This window comes from Saccostrea cucullata, unplaced genomic scaffold (genome assembly GCF_032062105.1).
Source record: "Saccostrea cucullata isolate Sc308-1 unplaced genomic scaffold, CSIRO_AGI_Scuc_v1 ctg294, whole genome shotgun sequence".
NCBI lineage: Eukaryota > Metazoa > Mollusca > Bivalvia > Ostreida > Ostreidae > Saccostrea > Saccostrea cuccullata.
In genome coordinates, this window is record NW_026936003.1 from 254,215 (window position 1) to 272,885 (window position 18,671).

General features: G+C 33.6%; 2 protein-coding genes across 2 annotated transcripts; one reads left to right on the plus strand and one right to left on the minus strand.

The window, feature by feature from the left end:
• Nucleotides 1-1,212: 1,212 nt before the first annotated feature.
• On the minus strand, nucleotides 1,213-5,844 carry LOC134244530 (ADP-ribosylation factor-like protein 8A). The gene is made up of 6 exons (XM_062726792.1): nucleotides 5,637-5,844; nucleotides 4,052-4,132; nucleotides 3,866-3,939; nucleotides 3,042-3,203; nucleotides 2,802-2,872; nucleotides 1,213-1,841 (listed from the first exon to the last, which is right to left on the minus strand). The coding sequence occupies exons 1-6, from the start codon at nucleotides 5,757-5,759 to the stop codon at nucleotides 1,795-1,797; spliced, it is 558 nt and encodes a 185-aa protein (XP_062582776.1). The 5' UTR covers nucleotides 5,760-5,844; the 3' UTR covers nucleotides 1,213-1,794.
• Nucleotides 5,845-6,077: 233 nt separating this feature from the next.
• Nucleotides 6,078-16,673, plus strand: LOC134244531 (dipeptidyl peptidase 1-like). The gene is made up of 8 exons (XM_062726793.1): nucleotides 6,078-6,313; nucleotides 7,478-7,569; nucleotides 8,199-8,412; nucleotides 9,817-9,967; nucleotides 10,392-10,501; nucleotides 10,669-10,800; nucleotides 12,020-12,191; nucleotides 15,784-16,673. Exons 1-8 carry the CDS (start codon nucleotides 6,160-6,162, stop codon nucleotides 16,106-16,108), a joined length of 1,350 nt encoding a protein of 449 aa, XP_062582777.1. The 5' UTR covers nucleotides 6,078-6,159; the 3' UTR covers nucleotides 16,109-16,673.
• Nucleotides 16,674-18,671: the final 1,998 nt, after the last annotated feature.

Here is an 18,671-nt window from a genome sequence, read left to right on the forward strand (position 1 = left end):
GAAATCAAACTAAAACTGTAGGAGGAGTAGCATTTTGAAAGAATTTCACAGAAATTTCTATTTTTAGTAACCACGGCAACACCGTTCATCGAAATCAAAAACCGATACACAGAATTATGTATCTTAGTGTAGTCTACTTGTGTGCCAAGTTATATTGAAATCAGACCAAAACTGTAGGAGGAGTAGCATTTTGAAAAATTGTTTACAGACGGACAGACAGACAGACAGACAGACAGACAGACGGACGGACGACGGACGCATTACTATCGCATAAGCTCTTCTGGTCTCTGACCAGTAGAGCTAAAAATTGAATCCCTTCTAAAATTTCTGCTTTATATAGAGAATAACAGAATGCTTTATACAAGATTGGTGTGTGCATGCGTAATCAATTTTATTGATATTTTTTATAATCAGTAGTGAAATTCCTGGTCTTCATAAAGATTAATAGGTAGTACATATCTTACTGAAAATACCAATAAAATCAAAATATACCTGGTATGCTGAAACCTGTTGTATATGTAATAATATGTTCTAACACCAACATAAAGACATTCTGAAAAACTATGGCAAAAATTAAAGAGAATTATTCAAATCAGTGAAAGAACAGTATGGTAAACAAAATAATTTTACTTTAATACGGGAAAAGATACCATTTTCACAAGAATTTTGTAATCATATTGTTCAGCTCTCCAATTTACAACATATATGTATACAACCAATACTAACATTAAATGTTTTGCATATCTATCAATACTTATATTACTCCTTCATGAAAATCTAGTCAAAATTTTCCATTCCTTTTTCTCTCATAGAAAATACTCTTTACAATCTAACCTTTTGCTTTATACTTCTAGTTTCTCACCAAGCTCAAAAATGTTCTTCAGAAAAGTATTGCTAAAAAAATTACATCATTAGTACCTTTGTGCACCCAATTTTGCCACAATACATTTCAGGAATAGAAGAATTAATAATCAACCTTTATTAAATGCGAACTTTTCCTCTTCATCAATATTGCACTTACTATGTACCTGTTTCAGTTGTAAAGTCAAACTTTGTATTCAAACATAAGTTAACAAACTCAGAACACATAGTACAACTTCAATTCAAACAATTTTTTTTCTGCAACTCTGAAATCCTAAGGGAAAGCTTAATTACAGCTATGTTCAAAATACACCAAATATAATTACATTTTGTTTTGGAATGGTTATTCAATTGTTATGATTTATGATCAAATGAAATTCAATACAAGCATCAAAGCATTCAACTACCAAACTGACTCAATACATCAATAATTAAAAAAAAAAACATGCTGAAGCTACTGCATACAGGTTGTTTTTCCCTTCTGTATTATGTTCCCTTGCATTCCTATCAAAATAACTTTCAAAACATTTCTACTTTTGCCTTTACACTTACATGTAGACTCCAAAAACATACATACTCCATACACAGCTTAATATACATATTTTGCATTATTGATTTATTTAAAAAAAGCAACCAAAAAAAAATACATCCAGCCCATACATATATACATAGTGTAAACAATCACGCAAATAGTTTTGTATCAAATAATACACAACATTCAATGTCTTTAACTTAGTTTGTGCTAAATACCCACGATAAAACTGTTTTACTTGAATCTTCATCTGTTTGGAAGGCTCACCGACAAGCAAAGGGCAGTAACCCTGTTTTTTTTCTGTCAGAAAACTTTTTGAGTCTATCAAGTCTTTTGTTTGTTGTCCATAATGCATTGGTATTTTATAAAGGAAAAAACTGTTGTCTACTCTGCATGTTGTCTTATCGTCCAGATTTTGAGTGCTGTATTAGCCACTGTAATGTAATATCTGCAAAAAAAAAAAATATAATGCTTAATAATCAAAACAGTTCTTTTTTTAAGTTCTTATAAAATGTGTAAAAAGACGCACACTGTGTCATTTTTCGAGAAACTATTGCAAATGAATTCATCACATTTGTTCACTAAATACATTTACTTACTAATAATTTACTTACTAATAATTTACATCTAGAAGTACTGTATGTGTACTTAAAATAGCGGGCTTTATATTTTAGCGGCTTTGACGGCGCAGACAATGATGCCCTAATTCATGAATACCGCCAAGAAATAATTTATAGGTAGAATATACAGCACAGACACGTGTAGCGCTAATTCATGATTATGCCAACAACTCCATAACCATTGATTGCGCTAAATTTTGAATACACCAAACTATAGGGACGGGTATCGCCAAAAATTTCGTTTCGCGATATATCACGATTTTCTCCCGCAATATCACGATAATAACATGATATTTCTTAAAGCAGTTTTTACAATGATTTTAAATGAAAAGTCATTATTTTTCCAAAAAAATATGCAAGAAAAACAAAATTTTACCTTCTTAAAACTTTTATGTATATAAAATCCATTATGTTTGGACGGTAAAATGCCATTCTTTTCACTTTTTACAACATTTTTTATTCTTTCTTTAATTGTAATTTGAAATATTGAACAAATAAATGAATAATTTCTGGACTTTATAATATGTATCTAAAGACCGGTATATGACTCTCTATGGGATACGTATCACGCAACAAAAAATTGCGATATACCGGTATACCGATAAAATCGCACATCCCTACCAAACTATGTACACATACAGTATTTATTTACTTCCCAATATTTTTGGTATGGTATTCATAGTACACATTTACTTATCAATATTTTCTATATTTACATAATATATTTATTCTAGTATCCATATCTTCTGTATTTACAGTAAGTACATTTACTTAGTACATTTACTTACCAATATTTTCTTTTTCTTTACAGGATATAGAATAACAACAGATTTCTCTGTCCTGAATGGCCGATAAATTCCTGGAAAAAATAAAAGGAATATAGAAATGTTCATATTAGATCATAAACACATTCATTATATTGAGACAAAAAATTAATCTTATTGCATTCCTTAGTTTGGCCTTGGATATTTATAACATTCATCATATTTGGCCAAAATTGAGAAAAGCTTATACAAAGTAAAACTTACATTCTTTCTATTAACTCCTTTTCATCTAGTGCCCCTGGTAAGTCCCTCTTGTTACCTAACACTAATACTGGAATACCCTGAAGCTGGGGTTTGTCTAGCAGGTGATGGAGCTCATTCTTTGAGGGTTCTATCTTATCATGATCTGCAGCATCTACCATGTATCTACAAATCAAATCTCTTGTTTTTAGCTCCCTTGTGATACAAGCTCAGGTGAGCTTTTAATGTTCACTTATTGTCCAGTGATTGTTCAGCCTTCTGTCTGTCCCTCAAAAAATATTTATGGGATTTAATTTCACAATACTTCATAAAAGGAAGGAATGCTAATGCTTAAGTTCCTCAGGTGCATGAGCACTGTGGCAGCTGACCCATAGGCATCTTGGGTAAATTGTATTACAGCTATTTTCATGCAAAGTTCTCAAATTCCTCTCATGTACATTAACTTATTAATAAGAATATCGTTGACTTTTGCACCATAAACTGAACATGCTCCAGAAAATTATCAATTGTTGTATGACACAATGTAAGTGAGTCACATCATGATGAACTAAATTCAGTTTGATTGTTCAATATATCCTTCAAAGTAGACTTCCTCCAAAGCATCATAAACAGGGAAATTTTCACCCCTTTCGCCCTACCCTCATTTGGGCGAATTTAAAACAGGCCAAACTCATAGAATACAGTATAATTTCTTAAACAAAACTATAACTGGGTGAATTTGAAAGGGGCAAAATTGTTTGGAAGTGTGAAAGGGTGAAAATAACATGGGGCGAAAATAATCCTGTATACAGTATTGAAATACTGAATTCAAAAGTGTAGAAACTTACACAATAGCATTAACTCCACGGCAGTATCTTTCCCACATTGTTCTGAATCTTGGTTGTCCACCAATGTCCCACAGCTGTAAGAACATTCATTCATCAATTTGACATAATATACTTAGTCTTATCATGCTTATAATACAAAACATTTGACAATGATCAGTGATGATTGTCAGTATTTAATTTGTTTACCTTTATTGTGACGTTTCCTTTTGTAATCTTTCTCATATTAAAACCAACCGTGGGAATCATATCTTCACTGAATTGCCCAGACTGTGAAAAAAAAGTACAGATACCATTATTTTAGTGACAACATGATTTAAGTTATACATTTAAAATCATGAAAAATAGTTGTGATATATAAACAATATATTATGCATACATTTTGAAATCTCTCAGAATGTGAGAAGGGTATATAATGCAACCTCTATACTGAACAGTTTGCGCAAGGAGTATTTCCCTATTGAAGAATTAACATGAAGCATTTCCTTTTCACACTTTCACTGAATTATGTAAGTATTAAAACCACATGTTTAAAGATCAAAGTGGAAAAATTGAACATCTGGCATAAATTCTTTATTCAGATCTATAACAAATTTTAATTCAGGTTTCATGTTTCTGACTTGAACTTTTTTATGTCAAATACTTTAACAGTGGAATTACAAAAAATATCAACAAAGGAAGATAAAAAGGAAGTAAGTATTAAGGCAAACCTGAAGATAATTGTACAGCTTTATATATCTTCAAAGTTAAACATGCAAAAAAAGTGCATTTTTTTGGCTTGGGCTGACTCAGCATAGTAGAATGAAAATCAGATACTTGATAAAAAATAAATTTACAGATGATGCTAGAACTTTCCATGAATTAGAATGCGACTAGAAATATTTATTCTAAAAAATATATATATATTTATTCTCATTAATAAACATTACAAAAAAAAAACAGATTAAAGCTAACTTGGAAAAATGACTGTGTCTGGCAACGCCCTCTTTAAAAATGAAATTCAGAGGCCTGCATTTGTACCAGCCAAATCGGATGATATTGTAAATGATTGATGGCATTGAAAGTATGCTGACTTGTTTGAATGCAAACAGGTGGAAGAAACTATTTAGTAAGTTCTCTGGCTGGTTTTCAGACCACAGTTAAGTGAATAAATCTTTTATTTTTTCAATATTTTTTTTTTTCATGTGGAATGGCAATGGCATTTACAAAATTAATTGATATGGATGTCACCTGGATAGCTCAGTCGGTTGACCTGACTAGTGATGCAGTTGACCTGGGTTCAATTCCCAGTGCAGCCATACATTATATCCTTTCCTGTAACAGATTTGGTGCTATTGAACACCCCAGGAACTGCAGGTGAATTCCTACTAGGGGGCTAATGAGAACTTAATAGGGTTGAGTCTTTGAGAGCGAAAAACATTTTAAGCTGTTAAGGAGGGTGGAATTTCAAGTAATGGTTTGGGTCATGGAAATTTGTCTGGAGAGACCAGTTAGTAGAGTATATGACTAGTGATGCAGGGGTCCTAGGTTCGATTCGCGGTCCAGCCATACATTTTCTCCTTTCCTGTTACACTTGTAATACTTGTGTATTTGTACATCATGTACATGTATTATCTGAACCTTCAAAATGTGCATAATTCAAGACACAAAAAAATTCATCAATTTATATGAAAAAAAAATGACATAAAATTTAAATCCATTCGTTACATATTTTACATGACATAAAACCAGGATTAAAAATAATTATCATTTGTAGGCGGAGTTACACACTTACAGCTATGACATTAACGAATGTTGTTTTCCCTGAGTACTGGAGCCCGACTAAAGTTAATTCCATCTCTTCCTTCCAAAATAAACTTTTGAACCAATCTAGAATTCTTTGAAATAGGGCCAACATTTTGTCTCTAAAACTAGATGCCCAATCCAATATTTATTTTCTGATGTTTCTTCCTGCGACACACAGACAGATTAATCACATGACAAAGGGCAAGGTCATAACACCTTTCTTTTAGAGTCTGCATTAGACAAAACGAAAAAGGACTCTACACTCTTTAGTCCTTTAAAAATAATTTACCATGTTATTTGAAGGTCAAATCTACAAGCATACTAGCTGATAACTATAAAATTTAAAACATAAAAGCTAAATTGTCTGGGGGGTTTTCAAACAGAGTATAAATTTGGGTACTCAACATACAAATCGTAAAAATATAATCATATTAATTTTGTGCAGACGAAATCGCATGTGACAGGAACATCGTTACTTCAGTCAGGTGAACGGGGAGGGATAGAGAAGTAGTATGTTGTTCTTCGTGTGTTTTCTGTCTTTCTTTGCTGCAGTTTTTGCAGATACTCCAGCAAATTGCACATACGAAGATGTTCAAGGAAGATGGATGTTCCAGGTTGGAAGCAGGGGGCATGACAAGACCATCAAGTGCGATTCAGAAGCTTTAGGTAAACTGGAGAAGTAATGTTGAATAATACTCACCAGTTGTTGAGTCAGAGAACTTGAGTGAGAATTATGACACATATAGTTAATACATTACTACTGGACACTCCGATATCATAGGGAATGTTAACTTAAGCAGAACTATATCGTTGTGGTTTTGTATATTAGTCTTTGACCGTACAGATCCTGTTTATGCAAAAAAGGTGCAATTTACAGCGCAAGATTTGCGCACTTTTGGGTAAAAATTATTCACATCAGCTATTTTTTACTCGGACCCTAATTCTAGACACATTCTTTAACCAATCTATATTTTTTTATCCACCTCCCAACCCTTTTTAGTCGTCCCTGCAACTGATAAACAGCTGTTGGATTGCTGAAAATTTACCTCAAGCGACTGCAAGTTATATATCGCCTGTAGAGACTACTATAAAGGATTGGGAGGTGGATAAAATATACAGATTGGTGTCTAAAATTAGGGAGTGAACGGTAGTTGATTGACCATGCAATATGCTGGAAAGTTGAGAATTTCTCCCCAAAAGTGCGCAAAAAATCTTGCGCCTTAAATTGCACCTTTTTTGCATAACGGGATCTGTAGCATTATGGTCAAAGACTAATATACAAAACCATAACGCTTAACAGTTCTGCAGCTATATGAAACAACCAGAGATTTTTTATATTTTCACTAACAATTATGTTTTTAATTATTTCAAAATAATAAATATAGCTGATGAAAATATATATCCTAGCTAGGTGATTGTAAAATCTTATCATTTTGAACAACTGAACACAGAAAGTTAATGTTGATTGAGACATCTGCATGACATGCAGCTTAGAGATTGGAAAGAAAATTTCGTGAATTTTCCTCAACATTTCAAGTTTTATTCCTGGTGTTAATTAATTGGACAGAGTACATCAAATCAATTTGTGTACTTTTAAGCTCCATATATATAAATTAAATACCTCCATTCCATCCTTTTTCCAAAAACAGAAAATTAATTTCTATTCAATTGATGCTAGAATGAAGCATACTGTAAAAGTTGTATGTATTGATGCAGGTTTTTTATTTAAAGATATATGACTTGTTGCTATGAGAGCCATTGAGAGGTTTACATCATTGACATTAATGTTTAAGAAGTAAAATTGTTGATGCAGCTTTCTTTTTCTCACAGCGGAATCCACTTTTTATGTGACCTTGAAGTTCCCTGATGTGGCCATAGATGACCAAGGAAACACTGGATTCTGGACACTCATCTACAACCAGGTATAAATTATCATGATTATAAGGAATTTAATATGTATATACAGTATAATTACATGTAACAGAAATATGTACACATTACATTTTGACTCCTTTCTCCATGCAGCCATAATGGAATTTTAAACAGTCAACATGAATTAAGAAGCGGTGATGCCTAGTGGACATGTAATTAATTTGGTTGTAGTAATCAAATTCCTAAAATATTATGATATTGTAAACTTTATATGATGTTGATCTGTTCAAAATTCTACCTTCCTGTTATCACAATAATTAAAAAAAAAAAAAAAAAAACTGTACAATATTTTTTTTCACTTTATTGGAGGACTTGCAGTAAAATTTTGAATGAAAAGAATTAAGAGCAACAGCTATATGGTCATACATAATCTATTTACATTACATGACAATACATGTATAATGTTTTAATAATATTATGGTTTTTGGAAAAGGGTTGTATTATTTGTCCTTATTTGATATAAGACAGGATTACATATGTACTTTCAAAATTTTTATATGATTCCTTTTTAAAAAAGTCATTCTGAAGTTGACAAGGAATGTTGAATGCTATAATTAATCAATTTTCCATGAAATTGTTATAGAGCATCAAATTAAATATTTTATTCACTCGATTACAGGGATTTGAAGTTAATATTGGAGGAAGAAAATATTTTGCCTTTTCTGCCTATCAAAAAAATGGGAGTCATGTGACCAGCCAGTGTGGGAAAACATTGCCAGGGTGGACACACGACGTGCTGGAGAGGAACTGGGCCTGTTTCCAGGGACAGAAAACCACACCTGTACCCCCAAAGTATCATGTCATTCCAGAGAGGCATTCTTCTGAGTATGTTCAATGTTTAAATTCTCACTTAGGATCCTAATAATAGGCTGCTATTTATGGGTTACAAAACATACATGGTTAAAGAAATTTATAGAAATACTTAACTCCCTGTAGCAGGATTATCCAGGTGCCAGGGAATTTCCCAATCTAAAATAGTGTAATACCCTGAGAATTTTTTTATTCCTGCTAAACTCCCAATTAAGAGAGGAACCCAATTTTAAATCCTTCTACTTTCTTATTGTCCCCTTCTATTTCAATTCTCAGGGACAACCCTGTCCTTGAAGTATATCTTATTGCTTTGTAGCTCACCTAAATCTTCAAAATTTGTCCGTTGTCTGTCGTCGTTGTTGTCGCTTTTTGAACTTTTCACATTTTGCTACAAAGTATCCTTGGGTAAAGGGGAATCAAATTTGTTCAAATGAAGGGCCACGCCCTTTCCCAAGGGGAGATAATTATGAATTTAAGAAAAATTAATGGCATTTTTAAAAAATCTTCTTCTCAAGAACCACTGGGCCAGGAAAGATGAAACTCATGTGGAATCATCCTCAGGTAGTGTAGATTCAAATTTGTTCAAATCATGACCCCCGGGGGTAGGGTATCAATGTTTTACATATAGGAAATATAGGAAAAATCTTTAAAAATCTTCTTCTCAAGAACCACTGGGCAGGAAATTGAAACTCATGTGGAATCATCCTCAGATAGTATTTCAAGTTTGTTTAAATCCCCCTGGGGGTAGGATGGGGCCAAAATGGCTGATCAAAGTTTTACATAGGAGTATATAGGGAAAATCTTTAAAAATCTTCTTCTCAAGAACCACTTTGTCAGGAAAGATGAAACTCATGTGGAATCATCCTCAGATAGTGTAGATTCAATTTTGTTCAAATCATGACCCCTGGAGGTGGGGTGGGGCCAAAATGGCCGATCAAAGTTTTACATAGGAATTTATAGGAAAAATCTTTAAAAATCTCCTTCTCAAGAACCATTGAGACAGGCAAGATGAAACTCCTCTGAAATTATCCTTAGGTAGTGTAGATTCAAATTTATTCAAATCATGACCCCAGGAGGTAGGATGGGGCCAAAATGTCCGATCAAAGTTTTACATAGGAATATGAAGGAAAAATCTTCAAAAAACTTCTTCTCAAGAACCACTGGGCCAGGAAAGATGAAACTCATGTGAAATTATCCTCAGGTAGTGTAGATTCAAATTTTCAAATACCCAGCGGACCAAAAATTTCACAGGAATATATAGGGAAACCTTTTAAAATCTTCTTTTCAAGTACTTCAAAGCCATAATTAGTAATATTTATGTAGAATTATCCTCAGGTAGTGTAGATTCTAGTTCGTCCAAATCATGATTTATGCTTTTTCCTAGCTGATGTGCTCAGGTGAGCGCTGTGGCCCCTGGACCTCTTGTTAAATTTTAAAGTTCCGAACTAATTATGATTTCATTGACCAAATCAACCAGAAACAGAAGTTGTGGAAGGCTGTAGCCTACAGGGAAATGGAGGACATGACACTCGAAGATCTGGTGAAAAGAGCTGGGGGCAGGAAATCAAAAATCATTGGGTAATATGCTTTAATGATCAATTTTTACAGCATTTACAGTAAAATCATGCACGTAGGGTCAGATTTTTAGGATTGAGGAAAAAATATTGATCTGTCAAATTTTACATTTTGTGGTGGTTATAAAATTGGTAGGTCTCTCGAAAACAACAAAAACCCTCCACAAAAATTAGCGATTTCACAGTATAGTGAAAAGTATTTTTTTAGATTCACCAAATTCAAATAAATAAAAAAAAAATACTTTCATTTCAAATGTCTTTTTGTATTCCTTTAATGATCGATGCAAAAAAAATTTCCAAAATTCACTTTAATTTTTTGACATAAAAATAATAAAAAGACAGTTCAAATATTTTACATGTACAGTTGTATTAATTACTGCAGGTATTAAAGGTAATAGTATTTTAATTGATTCATCTCTCAATGGCAGGATACCAAAGCCAGCTCCAGTAAGTGAAGAAGTAAAGAGAATAGCCCAAAAACTACCCGAGTCATTTGATTGGAGAACTACAGGATTTGTCTCCCCAGTCAGGAATCAAGGTCTGGTGCTCTGATAAATTCACATCAACATCAGGCTGATCTTTATTATAAGTTCAAACATGACAAAGACTAGTGCTGAATGCCTTAATTGTAAATCCTATGTAATTATACTTGTTCCATTGTAATATAGATGTAAAAATAAAGTACCTGTTGATGATGTGTTGTAGGGGGTTGTGGTAGCTGCTATGCCTTCTCTTCCCTGGGTATGAATGAAGCTCGCTGGAGAATGAGGACCAATAACACAGAACAACCAGTGTTCTCCACTCAAGACATTGTAGAATGCAGCGAATATTCTCAGGGTAATCACAACAGTCCCTTTTTATATCAGTAAAAGATAAATGTATTAGTAAAGGAATTGGCCAACCGGAATACTTCATTTACTATAATTGTGTGTTGGATCAAATCTCAGAATTTTTTTTTAGTTCAGTTATGTATACTGTAGATGAGTATTTGGTGTATGATGACTTTAAGGTAGGACACAATAGATAGACCAAATTTTTCCTCAAATTCAATTTTTCTGAAACTTTGATATTTTGTTCTAGGATACAAAATCTCTTTATATATGATATGAAAGAATTTCAACCACACATTTCTTGCCCACATAGTCTGAAATATGGCTTATCAGACCCCTGTAAGAAGATTGAAAAATCAGACATTCGACTTGAGAATTAGCCTGATTTTAGAATTATCAATTGATCTACTGCAAATTTGTGTAATACTTTTAATAAAGATAACCTTTTTGTTGCTTTCAGTTAGTAAGTCAACTTGATACTGGAAAATTTGAGTAAAATATTAAGTAAAAATAGAACATACGTAGCGTCGGAATTGAAAATTTTCATGTAAATATCCGACAGTTTAAGTTTTCTTAAGAGAAAATGTATATTTCAATTTTTACAAAAAATCAACAGAATGAATCAAATGGGTCCTAGAATAAAATGTGTAAAGGTAAAGAAAATTGAACCGGTGGTTTTAGATATTTTTGCGATAAAAAAAATTTCAATGGCAAAAAACTTAAAGATTCAGTAGATGACGTCACAATATTTGACCTTTGACCTCTTGTTATGACTTTGACCTTAGTAGTACATAAAGAATAAAGACTCCTTATAGATATGTTCAAATATCATTCCTCTAATATGTATGGAACAAAAGTTACACTGCATTTTATAACAGACTGTCACATGCTTGTTTATTACACTTACGGTAGTTAGCATAAAAACATTCCAAAATGTAAGCCCCCAAGTGACCAATATATAGGATTCTCTGATTTTCTCACAAAATATGACGCAAACATGCCAAAACTTATTATTTTTCTTACAGGGATCATTCATTGTTGTCAATATAGTAATATTATTCTTTTTTTCTCCAGTACTTTTTAAGAATTGGGTTAAAATAGAATCCACGGGTGTTTAGTCCTACCTTAAAGTCAGTTTTCTTTTCACAGAGTAAATTATATTACATCATACTTATTCTTGTATACATGTAAACTTTCACAATTACACATACCCTTTTCAATTATAGGGTGTGAAGGTGGATTCCCTTACCTAATTGGAGGGAAATACGCGGAGGACTTTGGACTTGTGGAGGAGAAATGTAATCCTTACAAAGGAAAGGACGGAAAGTGTTCCACTGACCAGAGCTGTCCACGTCAGTACTCCTACAGATATAAATACGTGGGGGGATTCTATGGAGCGTAAGTTATACCATATAAGCAGAATTTTTCAGCAAGAATTGGACTTAAACATTTTTAGCTCACCTCAACGAAGTTGGGGGAGCTTATGTAATACCCTCGATGTCGGCGCCTGTGTCCCAGGTTAAGTTTTTTGGAGCAGTTTTCTTTTTAAGTACTTCTATGTCCTATTTTGATTAGACATGCATGGAAGATGCTTCTAATGTGTTTCATTGTACCAGGTCAAAGTTTCAAATGCTGCAATTTCAGCAAAAGAATGACCAGGTTAATGTTTTTGGAGCAGGTTAACATTTTTGGTGCAGTTTTTGGTGTAGGTCTCATTTCCAAGGAACTATAAGACCTATGTTGACCAAACTTGCATGGATGATACATCTAAGGATGCACATTACCAGACTTGCTTCGGATGCTGAATCTGACCTACAATTTCCGGTTGAGTGAACAGGTTAATGTTTTTAGTGCAGGTCTCATTTCCAAGGAACTATAAGCCCTATGTTGACCAAAGTTGCAAGGATGATACATCTAAGGATGTACACTACCAGACTTGCTTCGGATGCTGAATCTGACCTACATTTTCCGGTTGAGTGAACAGGTTAATGTTTTTGGTGCAGGTTCCATTTTCAAGTAACTATAAGCCTTATGTTGACCAAAGTTGCATGGATGATACATCTAAGGATGTACACTACCAGACTTGCTTCGGATGCTGAATCTGACCTACATTTTCCGGTTGAATGAACAGGTTAATGTTTTTGGTGCAGGTCTCATTTCCAAGTAACTATAAGCCCTATGTTGACCAAACTTACAAGGATGATACATCTAAGGATGCACATAACCAGGTTTGCTTCAGATGCTGAATCTGACCTACATTTTCCAGTTGAGTGAACAGGTTAATGTTTTTGGGGCAGGTTTATAAGCAAGTTATAATGAGCCCTATAATGACTAAACTTGCATGGATGATACATCATAGGATCATACTACCAGACTTGCTTCGGATGCTGAATCTAACCTACATTTTCTGGGTGAGTGAACAGGTTCAAGTTTTTGATGCAGGGTTCATTTCCAAGTAACTATGAGCTCTTTAATGACCAAAGTTGCATGGATGATGCATCTAAGGTTGCATTCTACCAGGCTGGCTTCAGATGCTGAATCTGACCTACATTTTTAGCTCTACTGGTCAGAGACTAGAAGAGCTTATGCGATAGTCATGTGTCCATCCTCTATCTTGTCTGTAAACAATTTTTCAAAACGCTACTCCTCCTACAATTTTGGTCTGATTTCAATATTACTTGGCACACAAGTAGACTACACTAAGATACATAGAATAGTGCATCGGTTTTTAATTTCGATGAACGATGTTGCCATGGTTACTAAAAATTGAATATTCTGTGAAATTCCTTAAAAACACTACTCCTTCTACAGTTTTGGTCTGATTTCAATATAACTTGGCACACAAGCACTACACTAAGATACATAGAATAGTGCATCGGTTTTTGATTTCGATGAACGGTGTTGCCATGGGTACTAAAAATAGAATTTTCTGTGAAATTTCTTTAAAACGCTACTCCTTCTACAGTTTTGGTCTGATTTCAATATAACTTGGCAGACAAGTAGACTACACTAAGATACATAGAATAGTGCATCGGTTTTTGATTTCGGTGAACGGTGTTGCCATGGTTGCTAAAAATAGAATTTTCTGTGAAATTCCTTTAAAACGCTACTCCTTCTACAGTTTTGGTCTGATTTCAATATAACTTGGCAGACAAGTAGACTACACTAAGATACATAGAAAAGTGCATTGGTTTTTAATGTCAATGAACGGTGTTGCCATGGTTACTAAAAATAGAATTTTCTGTGAAATTCCTTTAAAATGCTACTCCTTCAGTGATCGGAAAGGCCAAAATGGTCAATGGGACTATGGCGCAACTGTCAACATTTTTGATGGGCCATTTCGAAAATAAATGGGCCATCAATGTAATCTGAAGGGCCGTTTTAAGAAATAACAAAGTGACAAACAAATATCAAATACGAGACAAAACACGTTTTTAATTAACCGAATCCGATTTTCAAAGCATGAAATGCAGCAAATTTAAAAGCACTTGCTTAGAATATAACTGACCCGAATTTTGTGTTTAAATTACAACAGTTTTGGAAAGGGAACAGCCCTACCATACAAATGAATGAAGTTATTGTACCTCATGTATGTGCTTCGTTTAACCGGAAGTACTTTTTGACAGGTTTCAAGCAATGAGATTTGTTGTTTTAAATTGACTGCATTTAAAACGAAAGTAAAAACAAGAAAGAAAGTTGTACGCAAAATATTTCCAAACAGCATCGCTAAAAATTAAATGCGCACCTTGGCGCCATGATTGATTGATTTAATGCGCCATTTTTCACTTCAATGCGACTATGGCGCGTGGCGCAAGCCCTTCCCAATCACTGCTCCTTCTTGTGACACTACTCGGCTGTCATTGTGTTACATTCTACAGTTTTGGTCTGATTTCATTATAATAACTTGGCAAACAAGTAGACTACACTAAGATACATAGAATAGTGCATCGGTTTTTGACTTCGATGAACGGTGTTACCATGGTTACAAAAATGAATTTTCTGTGAAATTCCTTTAAAACGCTACTCCTTTTTTTAGTTTGATTTCAAAATTTGGCACACAAGTAGAAAAAAGATACATAAAATAGTGCAATGGTTTTTGATAAGTACAAACCCGTAGAGCTACAGTCTCGACAGAGACTTCTGGTTTTCTGGATGAGTTAAGAGGTAAAATTTTTATGCAGGTTTCATTTCTAAGTCACTATTAGCATGATTAGCCCTATGTTGTGCAAACTCACATGGATGATACATGTATGTCAATGGACTTGCTTCGGATGCTGAACTTCGACATACATTTTAAATGGACTAAAATTGTAAAAGCTATTGCAGGTCTATCACCAAGAAACTATAAGGCTTAAATAAACCAAACTTGCCCAAATGATGCATCAAGTGATGAAAACTCATAAAATTGTGAATTTTGATCACATTTTCTGATGAACACTATGAAGTTTTTATATGTTATTCCAAAGTATATTTCAAAATTGCATAAATTTTATTGAATGTACACATTGTTTGGTAATTGTGTGACTTTGCCTTACTAAAAGACAACATTTGTTGAGGTGAGCTCTGTAATCTCTGATTACCTATGTTTAATGAAGATGTTGGGTTTGGTAAAATTAAATATATTGCTTTTGTTTCATTTCATACTGAAGATGACTTGGCTTTAATTGCTAAGCATTACAAAATGGCAAAAATTTTTCTTTAAAAATACTAATTTTTTTATAATGAAAATTGCTAAATTTGCCGCTAACTATGAATTTCACATAAACTCTAATTGTTCATTTTTTTTTTTTTATCAAAATTAATGTTACAAAACTAGGAAATTGTTGGTTTGGTCATCTTCAGTAACAAATTTGCCGAAAAATTCCCTGATAATTGATTCCAAAAATATATTTTAGACCAGCAATTTCTTGTATGACATTTCTTTCCAGTTATCTAAATTTTACCATGCAGCCATCTACTAGTATACTTAACTTTTCTGTTGAATTTTCAGGTGTAATGAAGAACTTATGATGATAAATCTGATCAAGAATGGCCCCATGGCAGTGTCCTTTGAAGTGTATAATGATTTCATGCATTATAAAGGAGGAGTCTATGTTCACACAGGACTCCAGGAAAAATTCAATCCATTTGAGATCACCAACCACGCGGTGCTGCTGGTGGGGTATGGAGTGGACGCCGCCACTGGGGTCAAGTTCTGGACGATAAAGAACTCCTGGGGTACAGGCTGGGGGGAGGACGGGTACTTCAGAATCAGGAGGGGCACTGACGAGTGTTCTATTGAAAGCATTGCTGTTGAATCATTCCCCCTTTACTAAAACCAAATGTGTGTGACCACATGTCTCAATTTTATACTATTTGATAAAAAGAAAATCCTGTCTTCCTTACTTAGTTTAATACATGAACAATCAAAACAGAATTATGTGAAAGTATATTTTAAATTATAAAAATCAAAATTAATGTCAGTTAAAATGATTTGCTCTCAAACTAAATAATATCAGAACTACACTGTTTATCATAGGTCATGATATTTTAGTGTTAAAAGTGCAATAGAACCAAGATTTGTGCTCATGAAGTTCAACTGTGGAGGTAAATTAATTTGCCGTATGTGATTTGAAGTATTTATATTTAATACAGCTGTGATTTTATATTGATATTTGATAATTTTATTTTTTCTACTTTTTTCATTTACATTCCAACAATGCATATTAATGCTGTTCATTTTAAGTTATATCAAATGAATTATAAATAAGGTACAATATTATGACAATTTAAAATCAATTCAAATACAGTGTATGTTGTACAGCCTTTTTATTTGTAATAGTGCCTTAGCAAGTCTGTGCTTTATACTGTTGAATAAATGGAACTGTGTATTGCATTAAATGTTGAATTTATGCAAAAATTTCTTTGAGTACTATCTATAATTGGCATTCTGGTATGTTTCCCGGTTTTAGATTTAATTTCTTGTATTGCGCTTCATATAAACAATTTTGATTGTAAATTTAATTATAGTATATTTTTCAGAATTTTTCTAAAATACTCTATTTATATAAATAAATACTTCTTCATTGTATAATTTTACAAGAGGCCCATGGACCACAATGCTCACCTGAGTAGCTTTGGCCATGCTGTTCTTCACCAGATTTCCCCCTTGTAATACTTTGTAATATGTGGTCTCAACCTACCCTTTTGGGTGAAGTTTGACAATTTAGAATCTACTACAGCAGAATGCTTCCAAAAGGGGTGATCAGAAAAGCTCACTTAAGCTTTCAGCTCAGGTGAGCTAAAAAGGAACCAAAGAAATGATTTTTAAATGCTGGCATATTGGAAAATGTTTTCAGAAATATGCACTGTAGATGCAGTGCAATCAAATTGTTTGCTTGGTAAAAGAAGGTCCCAAGGATTTTGTTTCATCATAAATATTGAGAAAAGTCTTGCAATTTTACAATCATTTATCATGATCTTTTCGCTCCCTTTATCATCGTTACAATCATGCACTTGGTAATTTCATGGCAGTGTGAGAAAATGGGATATGTATACATGTATAACAAAACTTATTTTTAATTAATTTTGGACAATTACATGTATGATTCGTAACGTTATTCCGAGTCAATATTTGGTAACGTTGGACCAACGTTAATTTTGTACGACACTTTTTTTTTGTTGAAATGTCGACGTACGTAATGTACAACATTATTTTAACATACCAATGCCAACTCATTTTCTAACGTAAGCCTAAAGTTGGCTTTCAGATCAAATTATAATTTTTACGTTTGTTCAACGTAAAATTAGTACAACGCTGTTTTTTGAACTGTAAACGTTGGCATAATTATTCTTGAATACCATTGTCTTCCAAAATCACATCCTGTGACTTATTTTTTCATTTTCCAGATTATACGATACTAGCTGCAGATCTGTTGCTCTCCGGTCTGTCAATATATTTTTTTTCCGGACAACTACAGATCTGCAGCTAATCACTTGGTCAAATATTTTCCCCTTGAAAATTTATCACAATAATTGTATACAATTTTTCCCGTAATTTGTGGAACGAAAACTAACAGTATATTCCACATTACCCAGTCTGACTACAGCCAGCCCCAACTATTTCACTTCGAACGCAGTGAAATAGTAGGGACTGACTTTAGTCAGACTGCCACATCACCATGACAACTATGAAATATTGCTTTGATATATTTAAATGTATTATATGTAAGAGTCTTCAAGTTAAAAAAAAACTGCAGAGTTTTGAGAGGTCACATTTGAATGAATTCATTTTTCTTTTCTCGTTTCACTAGGAACCAATGTCCCCCACACATATTAACTTCCATATGAAGATTAACTGTAACATCAGTTGGTCTCTTGTACAGAGGGGTTTTCCATCCCACCATTTCTTATAATTGTTAAGAAAGTCATCCTTCAATTGATTTTTTTTTTGTTTAAAAGTTTACCAAATAACAAATTCAACAACTATACTTGCATTTCAAGAGTTAAAATTCATTATCGTGCGACATCGAGATTCAGCTAAATTAAGGGTCAATGGCGCGACAATGTGATGACGACGTTGCGATACCACGATTGAGCGATAGTGAACATCGCTTCATCGTCATAGTGCATGTATCACTGCGCCATCGTGATCACAACATTGCTATTGCTGTTGCGTCATCGCACTGCCGTTTCATTGTCAACGCATTGATGCGCCATCGCATCATTGTCGTCGAACCATAAATTCATCGTCATTATGCACCATCGCTTCGTTGTCATCGCATTATATCGTCACCGCACTATCGATATCGAGCTTAAACTCAACTCAACGGTGCGATTGTGAGCTTCATGGCCCTATCCGGATTTCATAGACAACAGAGAAATCTGGAAATCCCCTAG